Source organism: Arvicola amphibius, chromosome 9, assembly GCF_903992535.2.
Source record: "Arvicola amphibius chromosome 9, mArvAmp1.2, whole genome shotgun sequence".
Classification (NCBI taxonomy): Eukaryota; Metazoa; Chordata; class Mammalia; order Rodentia; family Cricetidae; genus Arvicola; species Arvicola amphibius.
Window position 1 is genome coordinate 59,152,735 of NC_052055.2, and position 14,571 is coordinate 59,167,305.

Consider the following 14,571-nt stretch of genomic DNA (forward strand, 5'->3'; position numbering starts at 1 on the left):
AGGGGGAGAGGGCAAGGCGCTATTGTTCCACGAGACAGCCTAGGGCACCTTTGCACCTCAGCCCTCCACACTGAGCTAGACCCTGTGGGAAGCCTACCCTTCCTGCCTGGGATTTTACCTGGAGAGATAGATGTTCTCTGGGGTGGACAGCTCTTCCTCTGCAGGAGGGGCCTGTGGCCAGCCGGTGTCCTGGGCATCTGGCCTGGGTCCCCAGAGGGGCTGTCAGAATCTCATCCAGACCGATCCCCAACCCGTGGCTCAGAAGCCACGGAGCTGGGGCTTGACCTCTTCAGGGCTTCAAAGAGAAAAGCACAGGAAGGAGACTCTTAGTGCCTTCAAAACACACAAGACTCAGTGCACTGCCCTGCAGTGCCCAAGTTCATGACTGGTGCTCCAAGGAATCTTTGCCTCCTTACACCTTCCCCAACCTCTCCCTGCCTGGCACAGCATCTCTGCTGTCCCCCTGTTGCTCAACAAGCCTGAGGTCATACTTAAGGGGACACCTGGTCTTTCCGAAGTGACAGGTTGTTACCCTCACGGTGTGCTACGAGTGGACACAGGCATCATGTAACACAAAGGACAGGAGGAAAAGGACAAATCAGATGAAGTGAGAAAGGGGCTCACCTGGTTCTGTGGGTGCCTCTAGGATCCCCTGACTGTGGAGCCTGGTTCTCATGGGAGGCATGCTTCCTCTCTGCAGGAGGCAGGCAGCAACATAGGTCTCTGAGGCAATTTACAATGGTTTTTTTCACCCCCTTCCAGCGGTGATGCCTCTGGTTTGGGGAGGAAGCTGGCCCAGCATCCTCGGGCTGACCATGGGATATGGCCCCTTCCTGTCTGGTGGTCAGTTCTGTGATGGTCTCTTCCTGTAGTGTGTCCCCAAGGGAGGTGGCGTTGGGGGTTACACGCAGAGCCATCCCCAGCGAGCTCCAGAGTTTCTCTGCATCATTTGCAGCCTCATTGTGGTCTGACCCAAGAGGGTGGTACAGAGAGCAGGATGGCTGGGCACTTGCCGTCAGGCTGCCACACAACCCGATGTTTGACTGCGAAAAACTCTTGCTGGTCTCCAGGCTGCTGTTCATGATGGAATCAGCCACAGGACAGCGCAGGTGGGATAGGTGGGTAAGGTGGATCCTCCTAGGCGGGCAGCACAGGGTGGCAGGCACGCTATGCCTTCTGCCACCCTGCCTGGAATTCTTATCTTCTTTCTTCTGGGGCTCAGATGGCACGATGACGGTTGGCAGAGTAGGCTCATCAGCTCTCCCAGGAGTCCCAGGAAAGGTGTGAAGATTGGCCAGGTTGAGGATAAGGCCTGGCTCCATCCGTTTTGTGGTTTTCACCCGGTGATGGCAGCAGTCTCCCGTGGGTGCCTGGTATTGCAGACTCAGGTATCTGGCCATCGCCTGATTAAATTTTTGGGCTTCTAAACACTCAATCACTCCTTCAGGTTGGTACCCCACGCCTGCCATGGTGCTGACAATGCTAGGGCTCGGGGTGCCTGGGAGACTCTGGATGGATGCCCGTGCCTGGCTGTCCATGATCATGGGGCGCGTCAGGATTTGGCTGATGGTGGGCCTCCTGTCGGGGTTGATCATGAGGATTTCCACGATTACGTTGAAAATATCAAGTGGGACATGAGGAGGAACGCTGAAGTTTGCTGCCAAAATTTGGCGCCTCAATCCCGCAGAAGAGCTCGCTTGGAACGGCACGTGCCTGGCCACCATATAGTAGAGGAGTACGCCTAAGTTCCAAACATCGCTGGCATAGCCATCATAGGGCTCCCCTCCGAAGAGTTCCGGGGCACAGTAGGCCAGAGTGCCGCAGGGATTCTTTAGTTTTGTGCCAGGGACGACTTTCACCGCAAGGCCAAAATCACAGAGCTTGGCATTCCCAGAGGCGTCGATCAAGATGTTATTTGCTTTAATGTCCCTGTGGACTATCCAGTTGTCGTGGCAGTACTTCACTGCCTTTAGTACCTGAGTAAAGAGTTTTCGAGCCTCGCACTCCCGTAAGCCTCCCGGTTTGCGAATCTGATGCAACAGGTCCCCCTTAGAGGCGTAATCCATTATGAGATATGTCATATCCTCTGTCTGGATCTCCTGAAGGAACTTGATTATATGCGGATGAACGAGGGATCTCATTATATCAACCTCGTTGTTGTTCTGGGTGGAGTACCCCTTTACGTTTGAAAGAATCTTCACAGCCACGTAGCTGACAGTGGGCAAATGGAAGGCCAGTTTGACTGTGGCAAAGGTTCCTCGTCCCAGTGTGGTCATCATTTGATACACACTGGTAAATGTCTTCTCGTCACAGTAGAGGGTCTCTCTTCCCTGCTCCATGGCCAGGTTCTTGCTGAAATACAACGGGAACTTTAAACTAACAGTTAAAATCACACCAATGAGAATGTTTATCACTATGAATTCCTACATTCCAAAGAGAAAAAGAGTCACAGATATTTTAGGAAACCTAGCCAGGTACGTAGTGCTCAGGAATGGAAGGAAGTACCCTCCAAACCAGTGGACAGCAGAACATACCACAGATCAGATAGGCCGGATTCACCCAGAAACTGAGAGAATGAAACCAAGGGTCGCAGAAGCTATGAGCCACTTATTGGGAAGGAGAATCATCCTCTTACTTGAGCTGAACACTCTTTGAGAGAGAAGATACTAATAAAATCATATGCACGAGAAGTTGATGAGACAACAGAAAATCCCCAAACCCAGAGTTTCTTGGTGGGGAGATGGCTCAGGAGGTCAGAAGGTTTACTATTCCGGCAGAGGACCTGTGTTTGGTTCTCAGGACCCAGGTCAGGTGGATCACTGACTCCAGTTCTAGGAGATCCTACACCTCTGACTTCTGAAGGCATCCAAACACATGCGTGGATGATGGCAAGGGCACACACACACACACACACACACACACACACACACACCCACGCACACACACACACACAGTTGAGGTCCCCTACATGTACACTGTCATGTACTACATAGAGTTTTAAATAATGATATATTTCTTTTGTATAATTTCATTGCTATGACCTGGAAGGACATAAGAGGGTAACAGATCCCCTAGGTGGGGCACTTCAGGAAGTTATGATGTCATGGGATTGCTGTGAGGCAGACCTAGGTCTTCTGTGAGAAGACTACATGCTCCTAACTGTTGGGCTGTCTCTCCAGGCTAACCCACCCATCCCCAAAGAAATCTGTTTTTGAAAACCCTGAGAGTCCTTCTCATGGACTGGAAAATGTGGATGGAATTGGGAAACTTCTTGAAATAAATTCAACTAAGAAGATATGCTAAAGAACAAGATTGAAATATTTATGAGGAAAGAATCTGAATAGGAAAGCCCACGACCAGGCAAACCTACTGAGGAATGCTTCCAATCTCTTGAAAACAAATGTCAGTGCTCCCCAATACTCCACCAAATAGAAAGGAACTTAGCAGTTCCAAACACATTCATGCCAAAACCAGGAAAACACATTGAAGAAAAATAGAGGCTATTTCCATGATGAACATAGATGTAAATGTCCTCAATAATACTACTTGAATTTTTTCACCAAACTCACATAAGCCAGGCCATACTTCATGGTTAAAATATGCTCACAAGGATCCTTGCAGGGAGAGCTCTACATATTTAGCCTGACAACACAACATTGAAACAGAATTAAAGGCAAGAGTGCCACAGTCATACAGAAGGACGGCCATAGAAAAGGATGAAACAGTGGGGCTCTCGAGAACATGGTTGTCCCTGGAGAAGATCTCTCTACACGGGAAAGCCAGTCCTTCTAATGGGTCACTTTTCTTCTCTCATATGTGGCACTTGGGAGCAGGAGGAGGTCCTCAACATAAGAGGGGGCTCCTAGGAATGTGGGTGAGGTAGTGTGAGAAGAAAGCATAGCAGCATGTGGAAATCACGTGATCAAGTGGTCAGAATGCATTAGAGATATTCCTTCGATTGCCAGGACTCAATTGTTCCTACAATAAGGTGTGCCATAACAAGGAAAGCTTGAAATGAGAAAAGACAAATGGACCAAGGAACACATAACAAAAGTAAATGAAAAAGTGAAACTCAAGACAGAGGTTCTGGAGAGATGAGTTAGTCTTTAACAGCACCACCTGCTCTTTCAGAGAAACCTGGTTCAATGCCCAACACACATGGTGCTCACAATCTGTTGTTACTCTAGTTCTAGCTAATCTGTCTCCCACTTGTGACCTCCACAGGTGCGAGGCTCATGGTGCACACACAGACATGAAAACAAAAGACTTATACACATAAAATAATAATATTAAAAATTATCTCCCCAAGAAGCACAACTTAAAAAATAAAAACTACCAGTCTGTGGTGGCACATGTGCTTAATCCCAGCACTCAGAAGGCATAGTAGATGATCGTTTAGTATGAGGCCAGCCATATCTACAGAGTGAGTTCCAGGAAGGCAAGAGCTACACAGAGAATTTCTTGAATTCCTTCCATTACACCCACAAAATAAACAGACAGTTTAAAAATTATAAATAAGTAAGCTCATAAATCAAGCCAGAAAATGCGTAAATACTCAGAGAAAAAAACAACAAAGAGAGTCCTTCAGGGTCAGCTGATACACATTATATAGGATGTCAATGGGAAAGTCAGTAGTGGGATATTTGATCATGCTCTGAAAATCTTGAGAGTGTGTTAATAAAATCGGTTAAAAACTCAGGGAACGTGGCCTTTTCTGTCTCTGCTCCCAAAGAGGCAGCTTCTGCCTTGCTCCATTCTCCCCACTATTCCTTTCCCCACTTCTGCTTCTGTCTCTCCCTGCCTCTCTGTTCTTCTCCTCTTTCCCCTTCCCTTCCATACCCAATAACTAAATATCCAACCCCACTCTGCAAGGCGTGCCTATCCATGTGTCTCAACAAATTGAATTAAAAGAAGAAAAGAAAAGAAAAAAACTCAGGGGATGGAATGAGCAACTATTTGACAAGAATTAGCCAAGGAAGAACAAAGTAGCCGGCAGTAGGAAGAGAGGGATGCACAGGAAGGTGTAGGGGGGCACTTAGCGATTTGCGGCCTTTTTGGTTTGGGGTGAGTGAAGAGATGCTTTTCTTGCTGCGTCTCTGTCCAAATAGGGAAGTAGATTGGTTGCTTCTTGGCCTCTCTGAGCTAGCAGGTTATCACCCCAACATCTGACTCCCAAGTCTTTATTGGTAAATAGAACAAAGGAGGCTTAGTTAAAACTTACATTTGGTGGCTGTGGCCAAGCTGATCCCGGCGCGACCAGAAATCCCGCTAGGCCTCAGCCTATGCAGTGAGATGTTGACCGTCGGGCCCTGGGGAGAAGATAGATAGGAATTAAAATACAGGTAGATTCAGGTTAGGCCATTAAACTGACAGAAAACAGGAAAAGTCTCATAAAGGTGAGCACTTGGCTTCTTTGATTGGTTTGTCAGGACGGGTTTCTCTGTTTCACAATCATGGCTGTCCTGGAACTCGCTCTGTAGACCAGGCTGGCCTCAAAGTCACAGAGCTTCAGCTGCCTCTGCCTCTTGATTGCTGGGATTAATGGCATGCATCACTGTGGCCCGGCACATGGCAATTATTAAAGCTAGGAAAGTTGAGGCAGGAGGACCAGCAGTTCAGGTCATCTTTGGCTACACAGTGGTCTTGAGGCCAGCCTGTGCTACAAGAGACCCTCTCTCACCAAACCCAAAAGCAAACGCAAACAGAAGAGCAAGGACTGCTTTTGTCTTGTACATGATTGAGGGTCCCAGTGCTTCAAAAGTAACCTTTGCTGTGAGACACGGGGCATGGACACAAGTGTGTCCATGAGTGTGACATCAACACCTGAGGCTGAGGCTTGAGGGCTGCGATCAGCCTTTTTGTGTTCTTGAAGCTATGCTGCCATCACCCCGCTTAAGTAAGTAGTCAACAGATTTACACTTTAAATGGACCTCACAGGACCCGCCCAGAACCAGCTATGGGGCATAAGCCAAAGAAACTGGATGGAAGTTTACGAGAGTTCGAGCAGGACATTCTCTGTCAATAGAACGTTCGCACCCCTAAGGCATCACATGTGCACACATTACACACTTAGTTACTGGCTAGCAGCTCTCTGGGAGGTCGAGGCCAGCCTGGTCTACAAACCAAGTTCCATAACAGCCAGAACCACACTGAGAGGATCCCTGTCTGGAAAAAGAAAGAAAAGATGAGACGAAAGAGTTTTCCTCTAGCCCAGGCTTGTGACTGATAATCAGATAAAGACGGTCCTTGTCAACAAAATGTCCCCCTGTTTTTCCAAAAGGACAGGTATTTGGGGTGGGTCTCTGGAGTGCTGGGCAGAACATCCCAGCACTAGGTAGTTTTGTTCCAGAACATGTTCCTTGAGGTCTTTGGCCAGCAGAACTGATCCTTTGCTTCCAAATGATTATTGCCCCCACCTCTGCTGTGCCTGATAACACCCGACCTTTAGTACTGCAATCGCCCTGCCCCCTGCTAGCGAATGAAAAAGTCCCACGGAAGGCTAGTTTCAGGCACACAGAAGGACAGAAGATGGTGGAGGGACCTGGTGTGCTATGTCCCACCAAGGAAAGTTCCTCTCTTCCTCCAAGAACAGGTTCTTTTTAGACTTTCACTTTTTCTGTTCTTGAATCCTTTTCAGCTGCCCTGTTCCATAATTAGCATCACAAAATGGCCTCTAACTCTTACCTCTGGCCCTCTCTAGCCCTGACTTTGAACTGCCAGGAAGATCCTAAGATAACCACTTTGGAGGAGGCTTTCTGCTAGAGCACAGGCAGACAGACATACATAGGTGCCCTTCCTTAGGACACCATTCAGTGTGCCTGTCAGTCTTCTGGACGGGAGTTCACATGACTTGGCCTGGACTAGGACAGTAACTGACTGAGTGAAAAAGCGAGAACACCAAGGGACTTGGAAGGGGTGGGCAGGAGGCAGTGAGATCAAGGGAATGTGGTCCAAGCTTTCCATGTGCGTGTAGGTAAATGTCTCTCACTGTGAGAATACTCATGTTGTAGAGTCAATGGAAACAAATGTTTTTAAATGGTGAACGAAGGAATGAACCCAGAGAAAAATATTAAAACTAAAGATTAAAACAGAGTAAACACCTAATTAATGCAGATAATAAAAATTGCCCCAAATTATACCCCAGACCAAGGAAGAAAGAAAAGAAGAGAGGATTATTTTAAATCCTGGAAGCCCGAACCTCTGAACCCAAAATCTGTGACCTCAGAAGGAAACTCACAGTGTTCAGATTCAAAAGTTCATGAATATCCACCAAGTGGAACCAGCTCACTTCTGTCTAAATCACCAAGTTTCAACTGACGATCAGCCTCTGTACTGGAAGGAGAGGAGGCAGCCTCAGCCAGAGTTGTTAGGCAACAGGGTTCTGTCATTGTGAGGTCAGAGCAAGAAATGGACCAATCATGGCTTGGCTCAGATACTGGTTTTTTTCACATTCTGTCCCTAAGTACAGAAAGGCTGCCCTGGTCAGTTGGGATATAGAGGACTGATGGTTACACCAAAGTAGCATTCACTGTGTCCCCCTTTTTTGTTCATCGTGTCTGTTATTTTCATTCTTTCTTTCTTTTTGTCCTGACAACCAACTCCCAGTTAAATTACACACAGTAGCTTCTTCTTACTTACAATGCCTAACCTTAGCTGTGCTTGTTCCTTGCCAGCTTTTCTTATCTTTGAATTATCCTTTCGTCCTTTGCCTCTGGCTCTGGGCTTTTTCTTTTTTTTAAACTCTGTGTATCTTACTTTGATTATTACTCAGTGGCTGGGTAACTGGATAGCTTCCCCTAGCATCCTCCTCTCCTTGTTTTCTTGCTCTTTCTCTGTTCCTTCCTCTAGGATTTCTCCTTCCATTTATACTCTCTGTGTGACTGACCAACCTATCCTTTCTCCTGCCTTACATTTGGCCATTAAAATCTTCATTAGCCCACCAGGTGTTTTAGACAGGCAAAGCATCCCAGCTTCACAGAGTTCAACAAGTGCAACCTAAACAGCAGTCACACACCTTAAAATAATATTCTACAACACCCCATGATCTACCTTTTCCTTCTGGGTTTATTTACCAGGTTTTCCACAACTTTGAAACATGGCCACTTGCTAGAGATCAGTGTCCAAACACAGGATCCTTCCTTGGGTATTACACATCCAAACCCTAATAGAAACCCTTTTCACTTTAATAATCATAGTAGGTGGAATCATTTGAATTATAACAGGCTCTAGATGTTGTCCTTCACTGGGTAGGGACACTGTATACTTGCTTTCTCTTACTGTGAAGAAACATCATGACCCAAAACGACTTGAGATAGGAAGGTTTACTTCCCTTTCCCTTTCCTATCAGAAGCTACCATGAGTGGAAGTCAGGGCAGGAAGTCAAGACAAGAACCTCGAGGCAGGAACCAAAGCAGATACCATGGAGTAAAGCCACTTACTGACTTGCTCTCCTTGACTCTCTAAGCCAGCTTATTTTAGATATACAGCCTTGACCTCCAGCCCAGGGACATCCATCACTAATTGAAATTCCCCATAGGCTTACCTATTAGATAGTTAAGTTCCTTCTCCCTCAGATTACTCCAGCTGGTGTCAAGTTGACAAAATCCAAGTGGCACACACTGACACCATCTATTAGTGGATGGGAGCATGATCCACTTCTCACAGACCCTAACATGCTGTCATGACTTTTGGCTCATGGAGCCCATCATATCCATCCTCAAAGCAGTTCCTTTTTTAGTAGACTCTGATTTATCAGAATAACATGGTAGCCTCTCACTGACTCTGGGATGCTGTGGCGATGCTCTGTTTCCAGGGACACTCCAGGGCAAGTGACTAACTTCTACGGGGCTGAAAGGAATAGACTTTGTCACATTTTCTCCATAAACTCTTCAGCCAATTTCCCACCAGACAGAAAACTAGGACCCCAGCGGGCAGTGGGTTGATATGTTCAAAGTGATGAGAGGAAAAAAATCCATCAGTGGTCCTGGAATCCGCACCCCTGAAGGAGGAGGCACATGTGGTTTCGTCCACCTGATGTTCTTGGCCAACATTTTAGAGAAAGTAGAGGGGAAAATCCTATCACAATAAACTAAATAACAACCAAAATAGTTGAGAATGCAAATGAAAATTCAGAGCAGACCTCAGAGCTAGGGCAACTCCCAAGTAGCTCTTCTGAGTGTGGTTAGATGCCTTTAGCTCTCATAGCCCCTTTGACGATTTTAGTTCTGTTTTGTGTCTCTGTCCATGTGGATTCTAAATCCTGGTACAGTTGGTGCTGTCCTAGTTCCAGGCCTTTACGATCTTGTGCCTCAGAAATACCATTCATTGCCACCTGCACTGAGCTATCTCCTACTGCTAAGGCTCTCATTGTTGTCACCCTCTGACCTGCAGTCCCTCAGAGCCACACCCCACCTTCTGCAAATGTCTCCACTGCCTGTTTGTCCTGCCAGTCAAACCCAAGACCAAGCCACAAGATCAGCTGTCCACTGCCAGCTCTACTTTTTTCAATTATTTATCGTTTTTAGTGAGCTGTATATTCTTCTCCCCTCCGTTCCCATCTCCCCCTCCACTCCTACCCTCTCCCATGACCCCCATGCTCCCAATGTACTCAGGAGATTTATCTTTTTCTACTTGCCATGTACATTAGATCCACGTGTGGCACTCTTAGGGTCGTCTTTGTTGTCTAAGTTCTCTGGTTGTGAATGATTGGCTCGGTTTTCTTTGCTTTATGTCCACTCATGAGGGAGTGCATATGGTATTTGTCTTTCTGGGTCTTGGTTACCTCATTCAATATGATGCTTTCTACATTCATCCATTTGCCTGCAAATTTCAAGATGCCATTATTTTTTTTCTGCTATGTAGTATTCCATTGTGTAAATTGACCACGTTTCCTTATCCATTTTTCAGTCGAGATTCATTTAGGTTGTTTCCAGGTTCTGGCTATGATGAACAATATATTGCTATGAACATAGTTGAGCACATGCCCTTGTGGTATGATTGATTATCTTTGGATATATATATATCCAAAAGTGGTGTTGCTTCCTAACTTTCAGAGAAATCACCATACTGATGCCCAAAGTGGATGTATTAGCTTGCACTCCCACCAGCAATGTAGCAGTATACCATTTACCCGACCATTTATCCTCTCCCGAATACGCTGTCATGAGTGTTTTGATCTTGGCCATTCTGAAAGGTATAAGATATGACATCAGAGATATTTTCATTTGCATTTGTCTGAAGGCTAAGGATGTTGACCATTTCCTTAAGTGTCTTTCAGCCATTTTAGATTCATCTTTTGAGAGTTCTCTGTTTAGAGCCGTACCACATTTTTTTACTGGAATATTTGTTCTTTTGATGACCAATTTCTTGAGTTCTCTGTATACTTTGGAGAACAGCCCTTTGTCTGATGGGCGGGTTGGTGATGATCTTTTCCCAGTCTGTATCTTGCCATTTTGTCTTGTTGACCATGTGTGTTCTCTGCTTTACAGAAGCTTCTCACCTTCATGAGGTCCCATATATTAAGTGTTGCTCTCAGTGTTTGTGCTACTTGGGTTCTATTTAGGAAGTGGTCTCCTGTGTCAATGTGTGCAAGTGTATTTCCCACTTTGTCTTCTATGAGATTCAGTGTGGTTCATTTTATGTTGTGGTCTTTGATCTTTCTGGATTTGAGCTTTGTGCATGGGATAGATATGGATCGATTTTCATTCCTCTGCATATTGATATTCAGTTATGCCAGCACCACTTGTTGAATATGCTTTCTTTTATCCATTTTATATTTTTACTTCTTTGTCAAAAATCAGGTGTTTGTAGATGTGTGGATTGACATCCAGGTCTTTGATTCAGTTCCATTAGTCCTCCTGTCTGTCCCCATGCCAATACCAGGCTGTTTGCAGTATTGTAGCTCTGTAGGAGAGTTTGAATTCAGGGATTGTGAGGCCTTCACGAGTTCCTTTATTGAACAGGATTCTTTTGGTTATCCTGGATTTTTTGCTTTTCCATATGAGGTTGAATATTGTTCTTTCAAGGTCTGTGACGAATTTTGCTGGGATTTTGATAGACATTGCTTTGAATCTGTAGATTGCTATTGGTAAGATCGCCATTTTTAAAATGTTAATTCTGCCTACCCAAGAGCATGGGACATCTCTCCACCTTCTAGTGTCTTCTTCAATTTCTTTCTTCAAAGATTTAAAGTTCTTGACTCACTGGCCTCCGCTCAACCCGGAGGCAGTGGCAAAAGATGAAACTTTGTGGACTGCCTACGGATGAGCACCTGAACAAGAGCTGCTGTCCTTGGATCCGGAAGAGATCCGGAAACGCCTGGAACAGACTGAGTGCCAGTTCCCTAACTGCCACCAAGATACTGATCTGGGGTCTCCCGGGAGATGTGACTAACCAGGAAGTACACGATCTTCTGAGTGACTGCGAACTCAAGTACTGTTGGTGGACAAATACAAATACAGCTTTCGTGACCCTGCTGAATGGGGAGCAGGCTGAAACTGTCATCAAGGCCTTCCACCAGAGCCGCCTTCGAGAGCGGGAGCTGTCAGTTCAGCTGTAGCCTACCGATGCTGTGTCGTGTGTGGCAAAGCTGCCACCCAGCCTGACCCAGGCACAGTGTGAGGAGCTGGTGCGGCCCTTTGGCAACCTGGAGCGCTGCTTCCTAGGGTACAGCGAGCACACTGGCCACTCTAAGGGCTATGGCTTTGCAGAGTACATGAAGAAAGACTCGGCTGCCAGGGCCAAGTCTGATTTGCTGGGCAAGCCACTGGGGCCACCGCATACTGTATGTGCATCACACAGATGCTGGGCAGCTGGCCCCAGCCTTGTTGCACTCCCATGCCTCTGTGTGGACCACTTGTCACCTGGCTTCAATGATGTGGATGCCATGCACCGGGCTGTTAGCGGTCTATACCCCCAACTTCTGTCAGCTGCCATGTGGCCAGGGTGGGCAGCTGAAGGGCTTTGCAGTACTGGGGTATGAGACAGCAGAGATGGCAGAGGCTGCACAACAGCGGGCTGATGGCTTGGCCCTGGGTGTCCTTCTGTGCTCCAGGTCCTCCTGGCCGCAGCACGATGGCAGCACTCATTGCTGCCCAGGCCACGGCTCTCAATCGACGCGAGGGACTCCGGCCTGAATCAAACATCCTGCAGCTGTTGGACAATCTGGACCCATCTGCTTCCCTCCAGCTGCTGCTCAGTCCTCTGCTGCGTGAGGTGCCAGTGTCCAGCAGGGCCTTTTGGGTGCGTCCCCTGTCATGGCATGGCTCAGCAGACCTGCCCTGTCCACTGCACTGCTCCAGTTAGCCCTGCACACCCAGAGCCAAAAGAAGCCTGGGATCCTGGGAGACTCACCTCTGGGTACCCTGAGGCTGGGGCCCAACCTGTCAATTCCCTCCTTCTGGAGCTGTCTGCAGGTGGTGGGGCTGGCTCCAGAACTGCCACCCGCTGAGGGAAGCCACAACCCTTACTACTACCACTGCTGGGCCCTTCTGGGGTGACCAGGAGCCCATGAGTCTGCATCCCCCAGCATCCCAGCACATTCCACCTGCAGCCCCTGTGAGGCTCTGAGGCTCTAGTCTTAGTTAGAGACCTCAGGAAGGACAGTGTGCCCCCTGCCAACGACACCTGTGGTGTCACTGTTGGGGCAGCCCCCAAAGGATTACCGCACCTCCCGGAGCCCCTACCTGAATCCACATAGCCTGCTTTCATCCAGCAAACTGGCAGGCAAGGAGACCCGGGGCTGGTGAGCATTGTTTAATTTCCATGTGTTTGTGGGCTTTCTGGAATCAGCATTGCTGTTGAATTCTAATTTTAAGCCATGGAGATCCGATAAGATACATGGGTGTGTCAAAATTTTTGTATCTTTTGAGGTTTGCTTTGTTACCTACTATGTGCTCAATTTTTGAGAAGATTCCATGAGGTGCTGAGAAGGTGTTTTCTTTTCTGTTTGGATGGAATGTTCTATAGATGTCTGTCAAGTCCATTTGAGTTATCACATCTGTTAGAGCCACCCGCAGCTCTAAATCTGCTCTTGAAGGTGACCTCTGACTCTTGTCAGTGCTTTGACCCAGCTTATCTATCAGGGGTGACTTGGACAGCCTTCTGGGATGGATGGCTGGGAACAAGCCTGCTTTGGTCTCAAGGTAGAGTAGCCTCACAGCAAAACCTGCCTTCAGTCAGGACCAGAAGGGTTTAATCTTAACAAGCCCTGGCTGGAATCTTCTAGTGTGGTTACACCACTGTAGAGAATTAGACCCTCAGGAAATACTGGTCTTTATTGTGATGGTCAATGGGAGGCTCCCTTAAGGGACTGAAAGAGATGAGGGATCTCGTCTCATGTGGGGTCTTTCCTAGTTTGGATTCCACTGCTGTGATAAACGCCATGACTGATACTAACTTGTGGAGGCTGGGTTTGTTTCCTACTACACTTCACCATCCATCAATGAGCAAAGCCGAGGTTCAAACCTGGAGGCAGGAACTGAAGCAGAGACCATGGATGAAGGCTGCTTACTGGCTTTGTCTCTTTCCCTTCCACTTCCACATTCTTGGCAACTATGCAGCTTCCTTGCCTGTTGCCACCAGCAGCCCAAATCCCCACCTAAGCTGTCAGCTTTTGACCATACTTGGGCACAAACCCAGCTTGTGGTGAACACATCATCGCCCCTCACCTACAACCTATAAAGTCTCCCTGCTTTAGCTCGGAGGTGCAACTTCTCAGGCCTCAATCTCTGGGACCAGAGAACACTTGCCTGGGAGTTACTTTGCTCAAATAAACCTATTGTCATATTTTTCATTTCGACTTCATCTGGCCCACTGCATCAGCAGAGAAATTTATTATCAGGAGGCAGGAAACCCATGAGATAGGAATGCAAATTCCTGCTTCTTCCGGCCATTTCTACAGGAACAAATGTGCCTATGCCTGCTTCTGTGCCCGCTCTGACATTGCCCATGGTGTGCCCGCACTGCCGTTCCCGCACTTCTGTGCCTGCTGTGTCTTGGCTGGGCTTTGTTGCTGTGTTTTTTGTCAACCTGATGCAGAAAAAGTTAAATGTGAAGACCCTCAACAAAGAAAAGGCCTCCATGGTTGAACTGGCTGGAGGCATGTCTGTCGGGCATTTTCCTGATTATGATTGATGTGCAAGGGCCCAGCTCACTGCAAGCAGAGTCACCCCTGGGTCTCTGCCTCAGGTCCTGTCTCAGTTTCCTGCCCTGGCTTCTCTTCTTAGTGGACTGTAAGTTGTAAGGTAAACAAACCCTTTCCTCCCGAGTTTCTTTTGGTGTCATGGTGTTTATGCTACATGAAGCAGACTGATATACACCACCACCCTACTTCCTACTTTTGAGATAGATAGGAAACAGGCTCACAACCCTCTTATGTCACCTCTGCTGTTTTCTGTCCTGTGTGTCTCTAGGGAGACAAAAAGCCCAATTCGTTTAATGCCATATGATCTACCACACTCCCCACATTTGCCCCCTTAATTGAATTCACTGCAATAGGGTGACGTGAGTCTGTTTTTCTGAGTAACTCTTCTTTTACATTCATTATCCGGCAATTAACACTCTAATTGATAA

General features: G+C 47.2%; 1 protein-coding gene, 1 long non-coding RNA gene and 1 pseudogene across 2 annotated transcripts in view; 1 reads left to right on the top strand and 2 right to left on the bottom strand.

The window, feature by feature from the left end:
- The window catches only part of LOC119822838, a 26,148-nt gene extending 25,457 nt beyond the window's left edge, over positions 1–691 (bottom strand). The window contains exons 1-2 of the long non-coding RNA XR_005286850.2: positions 625–691; positions 119–295 (exon numbers count right to left, since the gene is read on the bottom strand). This is a non-coding gene — a long non-coding RNA (uncharacterized LOC119822838). The remainder of the gene's footprint in view (positions 1–118; positions 296–624) is intronic.
- Positions 1–9,367, bottom strand: part of LOC121677311 (sperm motility kinase 3A-like) — a 9,680-nt gene extending 313 nt beyond the window's left edge. The window contains exons 1-2 of the mRNA XM_042055745.1: positions 9,267–9,367; positions 625–2,352 (exon numbers count right to left, since the gene is read on the bottom strand). Coding sequence (XP_041911679.1) covers positions 625–2,352; positions 9,267–9,367 — 1,829 coding nt within the window. The remainder of the gene's footprint in view (positions 1–624; positions 2,353–9,266) is intronic.
- A 701-nt stretch (positions 9,368–10,068) lies between these two features.
- Positions 10,069–14,133, top strand: LOC119822213 (annotated as a pseudogene).
- Positions 14,134–14,571: the final 438 nt, after the last annotated feature.